Source organism: Melozone crissalis, unplaced genomic scaffold, assembly GCF_028551555.1.
Source record: "Melozone crissalis strain CALT ecotype California unplaced genomic scaffold, PUWL_Pcris_2 ptg000208l_1, whole genome shotgun sequence".
Lineage (NCBI taxonomy): Eukaryota > Metazoa > Chordata > Aves > Passeriformes > Passerellidae > Melozone > Melozone crissalis.
Window position 1 is genome coordinate 404,607 of NW_026535972.1, and position 18,494 is coordinate 423,100.

At 62.6% G+C, this 18,494-nt stretch overlaps 1 protein-coding gene across 1 annotated transcript in view; it reads right to left on the reverse strand.

Moving 5' to 3' along the window:
• SND1 (staphylococcal nuclease and tudor domain containing 1) overlaps positions 1–18,494 on the reverse strand; it is a 77,963-nt gene that overhangs the window by 47,995 nt on the left and 11,474 nt on the right. The window contains exons 7-10 of the mRNA XM_054294080.1: positions 17,555–17,710; positions 17,126–17,232; positions 16,386–16,476; positions 8,597–8,710 (exon numbers count right to left, since the gene is read on the reverse strand). Coding sequence (XP_054150055.1) covers positions 8,597–8,710; positions 16,386–16,476; positions 17,126–17,232; positions 17,555–17,710 — 468 coding nt within the window. The remainder of the gene's footprint in view (positions 1–8,596; positions 8,711–16,385; positions 16,477–17,125; positions 17,233–17,554; positions 17,711–18,494) is intronic.

Consider the following 18,494-nt stretch of genomic DNA (forward strand, 5'->3'; position numbering starts at 1 on the left):
CACCCACACCCCAGGCACTGCAGCCCCAGGGATTGGTGCCGGCGCCTCCCTCCCTGCAGAGGGTTTGGCAGAGCCCACCCAGCCATTCCCGCCTGGCAATCGCTGCCTGTGCCAGCCCCTCCTCCCAGCCCTCGCCTGGCAGGGCCATGGCATCGCCCGCGCTCCCGAGGGTGCCAGCGCAGCCCCTGCGGGCCCAGCAACGTTCCCAGCTCCCGGCAAGGCGCTGCCAAGCCGTGCAGCCGCCCTCTTCCCCAAACCCAGCTGGCTGCTCCCTGGAAAAGCTCCCGGCGGACACCTGCAGACCATCTGTCGAGCGGCACCCACCGAGCGGCACCGGCCCCGGGCTCTCCATGGGCAGCCAGGGTGGCGCGGAGCCGGGAGCGGCAGCTCTTTTCCAGGGATGCGGCAGCTGGCATTGCTAAAAATGGGTGGGATGGGATCTTTCCCAGCTCCTTTCCCAGTCCTCCCGCAGGGCTATAAATCCAACTGGAACGGCCTCAAAAGCTGAGCTCCGGGGGCTGGGCCGGGCTGCCCTTGGCCCCAAGGTCACTCCCTGCCCTTCCTGCCTCCAGCAGGGCTGGCAGAGCTCCAGGCAGGTCGCTGGTACAGAGCCCTCCCAACCCCACAGAAATAGCCCAGGAGCCAGCGAGGCGCGGGGAAAGGAGCAGAGGGCTTTGACAGGTGTGGGTAAAATACTCCCTGAAATCTGCTGGAATGAGGCAGGAGGAGCAGCCACATCCTCCGCCCCTCCCAAGGGAACGAGGGACACGGAGCAGCCACGACAAAATTCCCAGCACACAAAAATCCTGAATCCAGGAGTCAAACCCTGGCACCTCCTAAAGCAACTGGAACCCCAGAGCCCCGGAGCCACTGGGATCTGCAGGACACAGAGTGTCCAGAGAGCCAGACACAGCCATGGGAATCCCACCAGGAGCACCCTGGCACATCCCACATCCCAGCTGGGATGCCGATCCCTGGTGGTCAGGGTCCCACGGGAGCAGGGCCTGGACGATCCAGCAGCTCCCTGCCTTTGGAATCACAGCAGAAAGCCAAGAAACCTGCATGCAGCTCCTCCGAGAGCTGGGAAAAAAAAAATCCAATCCCAAACCCATCTGTTCTCCCTCTTTCTGAAGCCATTTCCAGCTTTCCTGTGCTGCCAGCTTTTCCCTGCCGGGGTGGGGGCAGCTCTGGGAGGCTCCCATTGCTCCAGAGCAGGCAGAGCACCAGGATCCCCCACCCCAAATCCTGGCCAGAGGGGCCTGGGGTCCCTGCCCAGCGCTGGTGTGGGGCAGAGGGACAGGAATGAGCTGCCATCCAGGGGAAACACGGAAAACCAGAGAGCCTCAGCTCTGCATCCCTGGAAAAGACGTCTGGAAGCGTCCCGGTGCCATTCTGACAATCCCTGGAGAAACCCCACACCTGCAGTGCCAGCCTGATCTCGGCTGCGCAGGCGGGACCAGGGACTCCTGGAGCAGCTGGGAAAGGAGCTGGGATATCTCTGCTCCCAGTCCCACTTCCAGGGCTCCCAAAAGCTCCCAAAAGCTCCCAAACCCCGGAGCAGCCTCCAGGTCCCTGCTCCAGCCGGGGGCACTGCCCCAGCTCCAGCTCCCCGGCTCCCAGCAGCCCGCCTGCTCCCTGCTCCTCCCGCTGAATCAGGATCCGTGCGCTCGGCTCCCCCTCCTCCGGAGAATTCCCAATTAAGAGATCAATTTAGATAAATTGGGGATTGGAGCAGATTTGTGCCGCAACTGCCGCAATCCAGAAAATTCCGCCGGAGCGGCTGACGGGGCCTGGAGCGTGGCTGTCCAAGGGAACGAGCTGGAGACTGGAAAAGGGAATGGAAATATCCCAAATATCCAAACATCCTCCGGGAACCGTGGTGGCACCGACACCCAGGGAAGCTCTGAGGCAGAACCACCACAGCTGGATCCAGCAGGTCTGAGCCCCCCTGGCTCTTCATGGGAATTGGATCTTCCTCCATCCCATGGAACTGCCAGGCACGGCTCAGCTCCGCCTCTGGATGGATCCAAGGCCAGCAAAGCGCTCCAGGGAACAGGATGGATCCATCCCCAAAATGGACGGATCCCAAACCCCACCACAGGGTTCAGCTGCACCTCAGGAAGGGCTTCCCTGCATCCACAGGCACCTGGAGCATCCCAGGGGCTGGAGCATCCCACGTTCACAGCCCCACACAGGGGCTGCATCCCAGGGAGGGGTTCCAGCCTTCCCAGGGAGATTCTAGCCATGTCAGAGAGAGGTTCCAGTTATCCCAGTGAATTGAGCCATCCCAGTAAGTTTCCATCTATTCTAATAAGTTTCCAGCCCTTCCAGTGAGATTTTCCAGGCATTCCAGTGAGTTTCCAGCCATCCCAGTAAGAGTTTCCAGCCCTTCCAGTGAGATTTTCCAGCCATTCCAGTGAGTTTCCAGCCATCCCAGTAAGAGTTTCCAGCCCTTCCAGTGAGATTTTCCAGCCATTCCAGTGAGTTTCCAGCCCTTCCAGTGAGTTTCCAGCCATCCCAGTGAGTTTCCAGACATTCCAGTAAGGGTTTCCAGCCCTTCCAATGAGTCTTTCCAGCCATCCCAGTGAGTTTCCAGCTATCTTGATGAATACTCCACCCATCCAGGTGAGGTTTTCCAGCTGTTCCCCCACCCCACAGCACCTGGGGCAGCAGCAGATCCACCTCCACCCCGATCTGTGACGTTCCCGGACAGAGCCGAGCGCTGGGGATGCTCCCGGCCGTTGCTGCCGGGATCCATCCAGCGCTGGGAGATGAAAGGCTGGAGATGAAAGGCTGCAGGATCCCATCACGCTCCGTTTTCCGTCTGTCACTTCCCATCTCCTCCAGCCGGAGCCCAGGGAGCAGCAATTAGCGCTCGGCGGGTCGGGATGGGGTTCCCGACGGAGCTGCAATATCCCGGGGCTCCTGCTCCGGCACGGAGGAGAGGCTGGGAGAGCCCTCACAGGGGGAAAAGCCTTCCAGGGGAGCCTGCAATCAGCCCTGAACTGTGTTTTATACATTTCATATTTTATATTATATAAAGGTATGTATGCTCCTAGAATTGATATGGATCCCAGCATCGCTGAGGCTGGGAAAAGCCCTCCAAGGTCACCGAGTCCAAGCTGTGCCCAATCCTCACCTTGTCCCCAGCCCAGAGCCCTGAGTGCCACATCCAGGAATTCCTTGGACACCTCCAGGGATGGGGACTCCAAATTTCCCCTGCCAAGGCCTGACCCCCTTTCCATGGGGAAACTCCTGCTGATGTCACCCTGAGCTGCCCTGGCCCAGCCTGAGGCCGTTCCCTCTCCTCCTGTCCATGTCTCTGGTAGCTGAGCCCAAACCCCTCCACTGGTGGATTTTCAATAAATGCTCAGATGTTATAAATACTCCCATGGATTTGCTGTAAATCCTGACACATTCCACGGAGGTGCCCACAGAGAGATGTCCATGCTGATATTTGATCCATAAACAGATGTGTCCACACTCCCTGAGCTCCAGATCCACCTCTGCAATGGCAGCTGGGATGGGGGTCCCCACCCTGAGCCCCAGTGAGGGTGGGTTTGGTCCCTTGCAGAATTCTTGGATGTTTTTTCCATAATTTTAACTGCTGGTGTGGAAGGGAGGAGCAAATCCATCATTAATCGCACTGCCAGGTAATTAATGACAGCGCCAGGGACGGAAACATGACGGAGCCACGGAAGGATGAAACCCAGGGAGAAATAATTGGATTTAACAGGAGCATCCCAGGCCAGAGGGACCTTGGGGAGACCCCAGTGGGAGAGAACTGGGACCAGTACAGGACATAAAACCTCCCGGTCTGGATGCCCTGGGCAGGGCTGACACAGACACAGAACCTGGACCAGCCCGAGGAGGAGGAGGAGGAAGCAGAGGAGGCAGAAGGAAGCAACTCTTCCTCTGAGGATTGGAAATTCCACACTTCCTGCCCCCATAAACCCTGGATGTGCCCCAAAGGCACAGCTGATGCCAAATGCAAATCCCAATCCACAGGAACAGCCAGTTACGGACACAGAGCAGCCACAGGGCTGCAATCCGGGGACCTCGGGGCGCTGGGATGTGACACTGGGGTGCTGGGAGGTGACACTGGGGTGCTGGGAGGTGACAGTGGGGTGCCAGGATGTGACATTGGGGCGCTGGGATGTGACATTGGGGTGCTGGGATGTGACACTGGGGTGCTGGGATGTGACACTGGGGTACCAGAATGTGACACTGGGGTGCCAGGATGTGCCCTCAGGATGCCAGGGACGCACGGGGACACCCCAGGCCAGGGCACAGACCCCGAGCTGCAGGGATTCGGGAGGAGCCGCGCGGTTCCGGGGCCCATCCCGGAGGATTCCCAGCGGATCCGTCCGGCGGCACGGCGGGCACTGCCTCTCTGCAGTCTCCTTGGAGACTGTGGCTGCTCCGAGGGGATCCTGAGGGGATCCTGAGGGGATCCTGAGGGGATCCCGCTGCTCCCGCTCTGCTCCCTGGCTCCCGCAGCTCCCGGCCAGGAAGAGGCAGTCTGGGAAGGCATCCATAATCCCGCGTGGCCAGAGCAAGGCGGTGTGCGGGGAGGCAGGAATTTCCAAATTCCCGTTCCCACAGCAACGCGGGGTCACCTCGGGAGCCGTCGCCCACCAGCACGGCCGGGCTGGCTCGTGGTGCTCCAGGATGGAAAACAGCCTGGAAAAGGTGGGTCTGGAGCAATCCTGGCTCGGCCCCATCGTGTGCACGGGCAGGAGCCTTCCCAGGAGCCTTCCCGGCATCTCCAGAGGCTCTGGAGGAGGAGGAAGAGGAGGGATGTGCCAGGAACAAGGCAGGCGCTCCGAGGGTCTCGGGAGCTCCGTGATCCCACAGCTCTGAGCGCATCAGCCACGGAGGGAACGCAGTAACAGAGGGAACAGCAGCAACACGGGGACAAATCCCTGCCCTGAGGAGCCCCTGCTGGACTGGCATCACCGAGACACGGCAGGAAATGCCCAGTTCTGCACCCCCAGAGCTGTCCCAGAAAGGGACACAGGGACTGGAGCCACATCCTGGCTCCCAGAGCAGCTCCGGAGCTCCGAGTGGGATGGAGACTCTGTGAAGAGGGATCAAGCCCTCATTCCAGTTTCTGGAACAGCTCCAGAGCTGTGAGCAGGGTCAAGGAGCCTCTGTGTGACACAGGAATCAAACCCTCATCCCAACTCCTGCAGCAGCTCCGGAGCTGTGAGGGGATGAGGGAGACTGGACAGAGGGACTGATTCATCATCCTGACCCCTGGCACAGCCCTGAGCTCTGGGCACAGTCAGGGACGCTCTGTGTGTGACACAGGGACTGATCCCTCGTCCTGCACAGCTCTCAGCTTTGGGCACAGTCAGGGACACTCTGTGTGTGACACAGGGACTGATCCCTCATCCTGCACAGCCCTGAGCTCTGGGCACAGTCAGGGACACTCCGTGAGTGACACAGGGACTGATCCCTCATCCTGCACAGCTCTGAGCTCTGGGCACAGTCAGGGACACTCTGTGTGTGACACAGGGACTGATCCCTCGTCCTGCACAGCTCTGGGCACAGTCAGGGACACTCCGTGAGTGACACAGGGACTGATCTCTCATCCTGCACAGCTCTGGGCACAGTCAGGGACACTCTGTGTGTGACACAGGGACTGATCCCTCATCCTGCACAGCTCTGGGCACAGTCAGGGACACTCTGTGTGTGACACAGGGACTGATCCCTCATCCTGCACAGCTCTGGGCACAGTCAGGGACACTCTGTGTGTGACACAGGGACTGATCCCTCATCCTGCACAGCTCTGGGCACAGTCAGGGATGCTCTGTGTGTGACACAGGGACTGATCCCTCATCCTGCACAGCCCTGGGCACAGTCAGGGACACTCCGTGAGTGACACAGGGACTGATCCCTCATCCTGCACAGCCCTGGGCACAGTCAGGGATGCTCTGTGTGTGACACAGGGACTGATCCCTCATCCTGCACAGCTCTGGGCACAGTCAGGGATGCTCTGTGTGTGACACAGGGACTGATCCCTCATCCTGCACAGCTCTGGGCACAGTCAGGGACACTCTGTGTGTGACACAGGGACTGATCCCTCATCCTGCACAGCTCTGGGCACAGTCAGGGACACTCTGTGTGTGACACAGGGACTGATCCCTCATCCTGCACAGCTCTGGGCACAGTCAGGGACACTCTGTGTGTGACACAGGGACTGATCCCTCATCCTGCACAGCTCTGGGCACAGTCAGGGACACTCCGTGAGTGACACAGGGACTGATCCCTCATCCTGCACAGCTCTGGGCACAGTCAGGGATGCTCTGTGTGTGACACAGGGACTGATCCCTCATCCTGCACAGCTCTGGGCACAGTCAGGGACACTCTGTGTGTGACACAGGGACTGATCCCTCATCCTGCACAGCTCTGGGCACAGTCAGGGACACTCCGTGAGTGACACAGGGACTGATCCCTCATCCTGCACAGCTCTGGGCACAGTCAGGGATGCTCTGTGTGTGACACAGGGACTGATCCCTCATCCTGCACAGCTCTCAGCTCTGGGCACAGTCAGGGACACTCTGTGTGTGACACAGGGACTGATCCCTCGTCCTGCACAGCTCTGGGCACAGTCAGGGACACTCTGTGTGTGACACAGGGACTGATCCCTCATCCTGCACAGCTCTGGGCACAGTCAGGGATGCTCTGTGTGTGACACAGGGACTGATCCCTCATCCTGCACAGCCCTGGGCACAGTCAGGGATGCTCTGTGTGTGACACAGGGACTGATCCCTCATCCTGCACAGCTCTGGGCACAGTCAGGGACACTCCGTGAGTGACACAGGGACTGATCCCTCATCCTGCACAGCTCTGGGCACAGTCAGGGACACTCTGTGTGTGACACAGGGACTGATCCCTCATCCTACACAGCTCTGGGCACAGTCAGGGACACTCTGTGTGTGACACAGGGACTGATCCCTCGTCCTGCACAGCCCTGGGCACAGTCAGGGATGCTCTGTGTGTGACACAGGGACTGATCCCTCATCCTGCACAGCCCTGGGCACAGTCAGGGATGCTCTGTGTGTGACACAGGGACTGATCCCTCATCCTGCACAGCCCTGAGCTCTGGGCACAGTCAGGGATGCTCTGTGTGTGACACAGGGACTGATCCCTCATCCTGCACAGCTCTGGGCACAGTCAGGGATGCTCTGTGTGTGACACAGGGACTGATCCCTCATCCTGCACAGCTCTGGGCACAGTCAGGGATGCTCTGTGTGTGACACAGGGACTGATCCCTCATCCTGCACAGCTCTGGGCACAGTCAGGGATGCTCTGTGTGTGACACAGGGACTGATCCCTCATCCTGCACAGCTCTGGGCACAGTCAGGGATGCTCTGTGTGTGACACGGGGACTGATCCCTCATCCTGCACAGCTCTGGGCACAGTCAGGGATGCTCTGTGTGTGACACGGGGACTGATCCCTCATCCTGCACAGCTCTGGGCACAGTCAGGGATGCTCTGTGTGTGACACAGGGACTGATTCCTCATCCTGCACAGCTCTGGGCACAGTCAGGGATGCTCTGTGTGTGACACAGGGACTGATCCCTCATCCCAGCTCCTGGCACAGCCCCAGAGCTCTGGGCAGGGCCAAGGGCACTCAGTGTGTGCTACACACACACCGGGGCCACGTCCTGTTCCCCAGCCCAGCTCTGAGCAGGGTCAAGGACACTCCCCATGCCCGACCCCAGCTCATCCCGGCGCTTTCATGTCTCTGCCGCGCGCTCGGATCCGGCTCCAGCAGCGCCGGCCTGAGAGAGCTCAAACACAGAGAGCAGGGACCAAGCTGTGCGGGAACAATGTGACTTTTGCAGCCCTTCCCAACGTTCCAGAGCCTGCCAGGAGCCCATCGATCCCGAGCCGCCGGTCACGAGCCAGCCCCGGTGTCCCTCGGAGCCCAGGACACGGCAGCTGCTCCTCGGGGTATGGGGAGTCACAGAGCCCAGCCAGCCCCACAGCCCAGGGGAAGGGAAACAGAGCATTCAGCCCCTCAGGAGCGGCTGTGCAGCCTCCGGTGCCTGCCCCACAGATGGGGACACGAGGGCGTGAGGCCACAGGCACAGGTATCCCTAAGGAACATCCCAGCAGCTGGGAGCGCCCACGGAACACGGGGGAAACTGAGGCAGGAGAAGAGGGACGGAGCCGTCTCCCTGCAGCCACCAGTGCACGCTCCAGCCCTTGCCAGGCCTCCTGCATCCCACGGGATGGGCTCCAGCGGGAAGGGAAAGGGGGCACGGGCATCCCAGGGGGAGCAGGAGCCTCACGGGAGGGGGCTGCACACAGAGCCGAGCCTGCCCCTGCCCAGCCCCTTCCCATCCTGCTCCCATCCCCTCTCTGTCCCCAGTGTCCCCAGGCGCTGTCCCCTCCCTGTGCGCTGTCTCCTCCCTGTCCCCTATCCCCGCAGTGTCCCCAGGCGCTGTCCCCTCCCTGTGCGCTGTCTCCTCCCTGTCCCCTATCCCCGCAGTGTCCCCAGGCGCTGTCCCCTCCCTGTGCGCTGTCCCCTCCCTGTCCCCCGGCGCTGTCCCCTCCCCGGGCCCTGTCCCCGTGGTGTCACCTGGGCGCTGTCCCCCTCGAGCCGCGGGGGCCGGATGCTGGACAGGTGAATGGTTTTGTGGTCCCCGGAGTTGAGCTTCACCACGATGGCGTCGGCGTTGAGCACCTGCATCACCTGGGGACAGAGACAGAGCTGAGCGTGGGCACAGCGAGGGCCAGGTGCCACCGTGACACCGGCCCTGCCACCCTGGCTGCCATTCCCAGCACAGGAGCAGCCCCAGCCCCAGCCCCAGCCCCAGCCTGGCTGTCACCAGCGGCTCCTGGCACGGTGACACGTGGCACACCAGGGCACTGCCAGCCGTGTGTGTGCTGTGCCAGGGCTCAGCCCCTGGGTTCCATTCCAGAGGCGATTCCAGAGGGGCAGGAGCAGCACCTGAACACTGGACAGAGGATAAGGAGAGAGCAAGGGCAGCCCATGGTGGGACCAAACTAATCAGGATCATAAAGTCAGGGAATCCTGGCATGGCTTGGGTGGGAAGGGAGCCCAGAGCCCCTGCAGTGCCACCCCTGCCATGGCAGGGACACCTCCCCCTGCCCCAGGCTGCTCCAGCCCCAGTGCCCACCTGGCCTTGGGCACTGCAGGGATCAGGGGCAGCCCCAGCTACTCTGGCAATGCCAGCCCAGGCAGGAATTGCTCATTGCCAAGATGCCACCCATGGCTGCCCTCTGGCAGTGGGAGCCATTCCCTGGGTGCTGTCCCTGCAGGCCTTGTCCCCAGTCCCTCTGCAGGCCCTGCCAGGGGCTCTCAGCTCTCCCTGGATCCTTCTCCTCTCCAGGCTGGGCATCCCCAGCTCTCCCGGCCTGGCTGCAGGCAGAGGGGCAGGAGGATCCCAGTGGGGCTCAGGACACACGGGTTTAGCATTCCCAGTTCTCCAGCCGGGCTGAATGGAGCTGTTGGACGTTCCCAGTGGCAGGACAGGAGCCTTCCCCTGCCTGCTCCCAGCACAGCCCAGTCCCCCCAGCCCAAAAGGCTCCCACGGCTGCTTTTCCCAGCGGGAACCCCACACATCACTCCGCACGGAGGGAGGCAGGAGCTGAGCCCGCTGCAGCCCTCTTCGCCCAGCAATCACACCCGCCCCTCCCAGCGTGCTGGGCCGGAGGGAGAGCAGGATTTCAGGAACTCTGATCCGAGCAGACACCACGGGGCACTGCAAAGCCCTCGGGAACGTCCCGGCCTCTCCCGGCTCGCAGCTCCTGCGCGTTTCCTCGGCAGGAGCAGCCCAAAGCCGCGCGCCTGCCAAGTGGAGTAATCCAATCTCACGCTCCAGGGCATGCAGGGGCGAGGAGGGAGCGGCCTCTCTCCTTGCTGCCGCCCAAGACTCGGGAAAAGCGGGATGCGAAGCGGAGCCGCCGCAGCCAGGGCCGGGCGCTGCGGGTCAGCTCCGGGGGCGCATCCCGCGCTCCATTATACAGCCAGCACATGCTGCCCCGGGAGCCGCGGTCACATCGCATTTGTTCCCGGGCAGCAGGAGGCAGCAGCCGGCCAGCGGCTCCCGCGGCTCCCGGAGGGGCGGCCCGGTCCGACCCGATCCGATCCGATCCGATCCGTGCGGGACGGGCCGGGCCCCTCCGGCCCCCAGCGCCCCTCCCCGGCAGGAGCGGCTCAGGGGAGCCTGCACAGGGGTGAGCCGGCTGAGACGGGGTGCAGGACACGGGAGGCAGGCAGCAGCACACGGATGCAGCAGGACATGCATGTAGGACATGGGATGCAGCAGCACACGGATGCAGCAGGACATGCATGTAGGACATGGGTTGTAGGACATGGGATAAAGCAGAACATGGATGCAGCAGCACAAGAGATGTAGCAGCACACGGGATGTAGGACATGGAATGCAGCAGAACATGGATGCAGCAGGACATGCATGTAGGACATGGCATGCAGCAGGACATGGATACAGCAGGACATGGATGTAGGACATGGGTTGTAGGACATGGGATAAAGCAGAACATGGATGCAGCAGCACAAGAGATGTAGCAGCACACGGGATGTAGGACATGGAATGCAGCAGAACATGGATGCAGCAGAATATAGGATGTAGAACATGGGATGAAGCAGCACATGGATGTAGCAGGACACAGGATGAAGCAGGATACAGGATGAAGCAGGATACAGGGTGTAGGACATGGGATTCAGCATGACACAGGATGTAACAGCACATGGATGCAGCAGGACACAGGATAAACCAGAAGACAGGATGCAGGATATGGGATGCAGCAGGACACAGGATGCAGGACATGGATATAGCAAGACACAGGATGCAGCAGGATACAAGATGAAGCAGGATACAGGATGTAGCAGGATATGGGATGTAGGACATGGGATGCAGCAGGACATGGGATGTAGTAGGGCATAAGATGCAGCTGGACACAGATGCAGGACACAGGATGCAGCAGGACACGGCACCTGGAGCAGGGACATCGTGTCTCCCAGGCAGGACAGAGCTGGGTGGCAGCAGGAGCAAAGAGGGACCTCCAGAGTCCCTGCAGGGCCCTGACCCAGTTACAGAGGGTCCCTGCAGGACATGGAATGCAGCAGGATACGGGATGCTGGAGGACAAGGGACACAGCAGGACGCGGGGCACAGGACAAGGGACACGGGGGCACAGCAGGACGTGGGACACAGGACAAGGGACACGGTACACGGGGCACAGCAGGATGTGGGACACAGGACAAGGGACACAGGTCGTGGGGCACAGCAGGACATGGCACCTGGGGCCAGGGCTCCCGTGGGATGCCAGTCCCAGGCAGGACATGCAGGGTGGCACGAGGGGCACGCCCAGGTGCCCACCCTGCCTGGGCAGCCGCTCCCTCCTCTGCTGGAGCCGCAGGGAGGGCAGGAGGGTCACAGGGGGTGACACTGCGACACAACGGTGACAGAACGACAGAACGGTGACACAACAGCGACTCAGCACCGCCCCGGGGCCGGGGCTTTTGTCTCCCCCACGCTGGCAGCCCGCTGCAGCCACTTCCCTTATCCCATATTTATTGTGGCTTCTCCTGCCTGCGAGAGGCCCTTTGATAACGGGATTGGAGGGATTATTTTTTCAAAGCTCTGCAGCTGTTTCTTGCAGAGCCAGCACGCTCCGGCTGCGCTCCCCACGTCCCCCGGGCTGGCAGCAGCGAGGGCAGCTCCGCACTGTCCCTGTGGCACCGGCCACCCCGGCCACCCCCGTCCCAGCACCGCTCCAGGGCAGGAGCCCGCAGCCCTGCCCTGTCCACATTTATCAGGGAAGATGTTTTTCCTCACTGCGAGAGCTGGGCCAAACAAAGCCTCCAGTTTTCCACCCCGGGCTTTGCTTGTCCCCAGTACTGGGGGCACACAGGGAGGGAGAACTGGGACCAGCAGAGGACACAAAACCTCCCAGTCTGGGTGCCCTGGGCAGGGATGGCACAGACCCAGAGCCTGGACCAGCCCGAAGAGGAGGAGGAGGAGGAGGAAGCAGCAGAGGGAAGCAGCTCTTCCTCTGAGAATTGGGAATTTCACCATTCCAGGGCTCTGGCAGCACAACCTCACCCCCACAAACCCTGGATGTGCCCTAAAGGCACAGCTGATCCCAAATGCAGATCCCAATCCATAAGAACAGCCAGGGACAGACACAGAGCAGCCACAGGGCTGTGATCCGGGGACTTTGGGGTGCTGGGATTTGACCCTGGGGTGCTGGGATGTACCCTTGGAGCACTGGGATGTGACCCTGGGGTGCTGGGATGTGACCCTGGGGTGATGGGATGTGACCTCAGGGTGCTGGGATGTGACCCTGGGGTGCTGGGAGGTGACATTGGGGTGCTGGATGTGACATTGGGGGTCAGGGATTCCACCTTTAGGGCTGGTGTCCCTGGGAGCTGGGGAGGACCAGGAGCCCCATGCCTGGGGACCATGGGGACGTGTCCCCACTCCCAAAGCTGCTGACTGCAGTGCCCCTAGGACAGCATCCCTGTCCCGGGACAGCACCCACTCTTGGGATGGACGGGGAGCATCCCCAAAGCTGAGGGTGACCTCCTGCACCCCAACACGCACGGTGGCACTTGGGGAGCCAGAGCCCAGCACCAGGAGAGGCTCGAGTGTCCCCCCATCCCAAAAATGCCCTTTGGAGGGGTTCTGGCAGGGTCTGGCACTCGGCCCAGCCCAGGAGCAGCTCCCGGGCTCGGCTCTGGCACATCCCCCGGGCTCGGGGATGGTTTGGCCGCGACCAGAGCTGCCAGCAAGGGGAATAAAGCCCGGGAGGATCAGAGGAGCCGGGCCGGGCTCAGGAGCGAGGCAGGGCAGCAGAGGGGCGGGCACGGCCCGGGGGCTGCCGCAGCCCCCCCTGCCGAGGATGGCTCCAGCCCGGCGCAGGCACGGCTCGGCTCCGCAGCAGCGTGTCCCAAATCCCGCTGCTCCCAGAGCAGCTGACGCAGGCGTTTCGGGAGAGAGCCTCAGCCCCTCGGACATTTCCCTTCCTCTCTTTTCCCCTCACCAGCCCCAGAGCCGCGGGCTGGCCGAGCCCCCCTGCTCCCCCAGCCCAGCCCTGTGCCCCCAGCGCCGGCAGCCGCAGCCAAAACCAGCCGGAGCCCGTTTGCCGCGGCTCATCAGCGGTGCAAAGGCAGGTTGGGATCTTCCTCCTCCTCCTCCTCCTCCTCCCCCTCCCCTCGCAGCCCCTTCCAGCAGCTCCTGCGTCAGCTCTGCCGCTGCGAACGAGCCCCGCTGTGCCGAGCACGGAGGCGGCTGCGGCGCCATCCCTGCCCGCCCGCTCCGTGCCACCGGCACCGGCACCGGCACCGGGACGGGCCGAGCCCGCGGAGCCGCGCACTGCCCAGCTGCGGGCCCCGCGCTGCCATCTGCCCTCCTTTTCCCTGTCGCTTGCGATTCCGGGCGCGGGGAAAAAGAACAAAAAGCCCCCAAAGTGACACCGAAATGCGGGGGCGCTGCGGCTGCCAAAGGCCAAATTCCAGAGCCCCGTGCGAAGAGCAGGAGCGACCCAACAGGCGGAGAAACGCCAGTCTCCTCCCCGAAAAGCAGGACGCGGCGTTGGCTGCCTTTGGGGGCTCCCGGGGACCCCGCAGAGCCGGGGAATTGGGGGCATCCTGCACACTCTGCCCCCCAACCCAGCCCACAGCACCGGGGGTCAGCGCCCACCATTGCCAGGGGACAGCCGGATCCCATCCCTCCTGGGCACGGGGGGCGATGCTGCTGATCCCAAAGCCACCCCGGACGCCCCCCTTCAGAGACTGGGGGGCCCCGCGTGCTGCTACCCCACAGAATCACGGCATCGTGGAAGCGCCGGCAGCATCCAGCCGCCCCCTCCAGCAGCTGAGCGGAGCGTGACTGACGGCGCTGGCACCGCTCCTGGCACCGCTCCGGCGGCAGCCGCTGCCAGCGGCGCTTCCCGGCGTTCCAGCGCCGGCACGCGGCCCTGCCGTGCCCACGGGACACCTGCCCAGGTGCCATTTGTCACCGCCACGGCCTCATCCCGAGGGACGGCCTCTCAGTGCCGGCCCCCCGGAGCCCCTCCGAGCTCCGTGTCCCTGCACTGCTCCCACAGGGAATGCCCTCCCTGGTTTGGGCAGGTTCTGGGGAGCCCCGCTCCTGTCCCAGCCACATCTGAGCCCCGGAGCAAGCACAGGAGCCATTCCCAACCTCATCCCAGCGGACACGATCCACAGGGATCAGCTCTGAGCAGCTACAGGAGCTCCTGGCTGTCCTGGCAGCTCCAGAGCTTTTCTATCTCTGCTCCATTCAACCCCTGGCACCCAAGAGACCCCCAGGGTCTGCAAAGGCTTGATCCCATTCCTGCATTCCCCAGGATCTGCCAGGCTTGATCCCATTCCTGCATCCCTCCAGGATCTGCCAGGTTTGATCCCATTCCTACTTTTCCAAGGAGCTGCAAGGTTTGATCCCATTCCTGTTTTTCCCCAGGATCTGCCAGCTTTGATCCCATTCCTGCATTCCCCAGGATCTGCCAGGCTTGATCCCATTCCTGCATCCCTCCAGGATCTGCCAGGTTTGATCCCATCCCTGCATTCTCCAGGATCTGCCAGGTTTGATCCCATCCCTGCATTCCCAGGATCTGCCAGGCTTGATCCCATTCCTGCATTCCCCAGGAGCACTCAGGCTGATCCCATTCTTGTTTTTCCCCAAGATCTGCCGGGCTTGATCCCATCCCTGCATTCCCCAGGATCTGCTGGGTTTGATCCCATTCCTGCTTTCCCCAGGATCTGCCAGCTTTGATCCCATTCCTGCACCCCCAGGAGCACCCAGGCGAGGCCCGGTTGCTCGGACACGATCCCGATCCCGGCAGGACCGGAGCAGCGAGAAGGACCCGACCCTGCGCAGGGACCGGGCCGGCTTTCCAAGAAATGCGGCTGCTGCCCATGCCCAGGGAAATTCCAGCGGCTCGGGAGCCGCGGCCGCCGCCTGGGCGAGGCGGCAGCTCCATCTAGTGGGGCCGATGCCGCGATCCTGCCCGGATCCCGCATGCCACCGGGACCGGCCCGGATCCCGCATCCCACCCGGATCCTGCCCGGATCCCGCATGCCACCGGGACCGGCCCGGATCCCGCATGCCACCGGGACCGGCCCGGATCCCGCATCCCACCCGGATCCTGCCCGGATCCCGCATGCCACCGGGACCGGCCCGGATCCCGCATCCCACCCGGATCCTGCCCGGATCCCGCATGCCACCGGGACCGGCCCGGATCCCGCATCCCACCCGGATCCTGCCCGGATCCCGCAGCTCCCGCCGGGACCGGCCCACGCTGCTTCACCTCCCTCCTGCACCGGCTGTGCCCTTGGATCTGTGCTGGGGCAGGGATTGCCGGGCACACATGGGCAGGGATTGCTGGGCATTCATGGGCAGGGATTGCTGGGCACCCATGGGCAGGGACTGCTGGGGCAGGGATTGCTGGGCACCCATGGGCAGGGACTGCCGGGCACACATGGGCAGGGACTGCCGGGCATTCATGGGCAGGGATTGCTGGGGCAGGGACTGCCGGGCACACATGGGCAGGGACTGCCGGGCACACATGGGCAGGGAACACACCAGCACCCACCAGGAGAGGGGCTCAGCAGCATCTCCAGTCTTTGGGAGAAGTGGGAACCAATCCATGGGGCAGCCAATCCCTGGGAACACTGGGAATTGATCCATGGGGCAGCCAATCCCTGGGAGGATCAGGAATTGATCCATGGGGCAGCCAATCCCTGGGAGGATCAGGAATTGATCCATGGGCAGCCAATCCCTGGGAGGATCAGGAATTGATCCATGGGCAGCCATTCATCCAGGAGGATCAGGAATTGATCCATGGGCAGCCATTCCCTGGGAGGATCAGGAACTGATCCATGGGCAGCCATTCCCCCAGGATGATCAGGAATTGATCCATGGGGCAGCCAATCCATAGGAGGATCAGGAATTGATCCATGGGCAGCCAATCCATAGGAGGATCAGGAATTGATCCATGGGCAGCCATTCCCCCAGGATGATCAGGAATTGATCCATGGGGTATCCAATGCCCCAGGATGATCAGGAATCAGTTGAGATGCAATCCCATCCCCGTGGTTCTGCCTGACCAGAGCGAGGTGCCAGGACACCCCAGTCCGTGCCCACAAACCAAAGCCCCTCTGTCTCTCTCAGGGCTCCTTCCCTTCTCCTGGGCATCCCTTCTGCTGAGGATCCCAGAGCACCCTGGGATCCATGGCCGGGATCCAGCCGAGGGAAACCCCTCTGGGGTTTGTGCAAACCCCTGGAGAGGCCAGACTGGGAGCTGGGCACCCCGTGCTGTGCCCCTGCTCCCCACATGTCCCTTCCCTGCCCCGCTCACCTTGGCCACAAACTGTTTGTCCTTCTGATCCAGGTTTGCCGTGGGGGCCACGTAATCCCTCCAGATCCTCAGCTTGCGCTCCTTGGCAAACCTGCGGGGTGGGGACAGTGGGACACGGGGCTGGGACACCTGGACGTGCTGCGGGTGGCACTCCCAGCAAAGCCCCGGGGAGAGATGGAGGGGAGATGCCATAAATCCCACCCAGGATCAGCCACACGGGGCTGGGGGGGGCTGGAGTCACTCTGGGCACCCCAAGGATGCAGCTGGGAGCAGTGGGAGCAGCTGGGATCAGTGGGATCAGCAGAGAGCAATGGCAACAGCTGGGAGCAGATGGGATCAGCAGGATCAGTGGGATCAGCAGGATCAGTGGGATCAGCAGGGAGCAATGGGAACAGTGGGATCAGCTGGGAGTAGTGGGATCAGAGAAAATCAGCTGGAAGCACTGGGATCAGCAGGATCAGAGGGATCAGCTGGGAGCACTGAGATCAGCTGGGAGCAGCAGGAGAAGAGGGAAGGAGAAGAGGGAGCAGAGGGATCAGCAGGATCAATGGGATCAGCTGGGTGCAGTGGGAGCAGTAGGAACAATAGGATCAGCTGGGAATAGTGGGATCAGCGGGACCAGCAGAAGAAGAGGGAACAGTGGGAGCAGGAAGATCAGCTGGGACCAGCAGGAGCAGAAGGAACAGAGGGATCAGCTGGGACCAGCGGGAGCAGAGGGACCAGCAGGATCCCCGTCCCACCTCTCGGCCGCGCGCAGTTTGTCGGCGCCGCGGGTGTAGACGGCGATGGACCAATCCACGCAGCGGGCAAAGCCCTCCTTCAGCAGCAGCTCCGTGATGTTCCCGTTCTGCGGGGAGCAGGAGAGGGCCCGGGGTCAGCAGGAACCCCCCAGGCCCTGTCCCTGCTGGGGGGGACCTGCACAGCCCCTTCAATGTCCCCTGAGCTCCCAGTGCTACTGGAGACCCCACCGGTGACACCCCCTCCTCACACAGACCAGGATGTCCCAAACCCATTGGGAAACAGCCCAAAATCCCAGTGACACCCCAGGCTCTGCCCTCCTCATAGACCAGGATGTCCCAAACCCACCCAAGCCCCGATTCCCCCACTGGGAGCAGCCTGTGACCCCCGAGCGTCCCCAGCCCCCCGAGGCAGCCCGTGGCGGCTCTCACCGGGTGCAGGATGGTGCCCAGGATGTTCTGGTTGTGGCAGCTCTCCAGGACAATCTGCACGTCCCTCTGCAGCAGCCGGGACTCCGTGAAGAATTTGGCTTCGGCCGCGAACGGCTCCGGGACCTCGGAGTCGGCCTCGCGCTTGAACGTGGGACACTGCGGGGCACGGGGACAGTCAGGGCATGGGATGGGCCCAAATCCTGAGGCTGGCCCCCTTCCCAGCCCCAGGGGTGTTTTGGGGACTGAAATTGGGGAATCTGTGTAAGGACAGAGCCCTTTGACTGTCCTGGGAAACAGGGACTGACTCCAGTTCAGGGACACACAGACAGGGACCTGGAGCTGCTGCAGGGCTGGAGCCCCTCAGCTCCCAGGGAGCCAGGCTGGGCTGGGAGAGCTGGGAATGCCCAGCCTCGACAGGAGAAGGATCCAGGGAGAGCCGAGAGCCCCTGGCAGGGCCTGCAGGGGCTCCAGCAGAGCTGCAGAGGGACTGGGGACAAGGCCTGCAGGGACAGCACCCAGGGAATGGCTCCCACTGCCAGAGGGCAGCCATGGGTGGCATCTTGGCAATGAGCAATTCCTGCCTGGGCTGGCATTGCCAGAGCAGCTGGGGCTGCCCCTGATCCCTGCAGTGCCCAAGGCCAGGCTGGGCACTGGGGCTGGAGCAGCCTGGCACAGTGGGAGGTGTCCCTGCCATGGCAGGGGGGGCACTGGAGGGAATTTGGGGTCCCTTCCCACACAAACAAGTCTGTGGTTCCTTGAACTTGGACAACAGCAGGAATTTCTCCATGGGAAGGGTGATCAAACATTGGAAGGGGCTACTCACAGAGTTCAAGGAATTCCTGGAGGTGGCACTCAGGGCTCTGGGCTGGGGACAAGGTGGGCACTGGGCACAGCTGGGACTGCATGGGCTGCGAGGGCTTTTCCAGCCTCAGGGATCCCA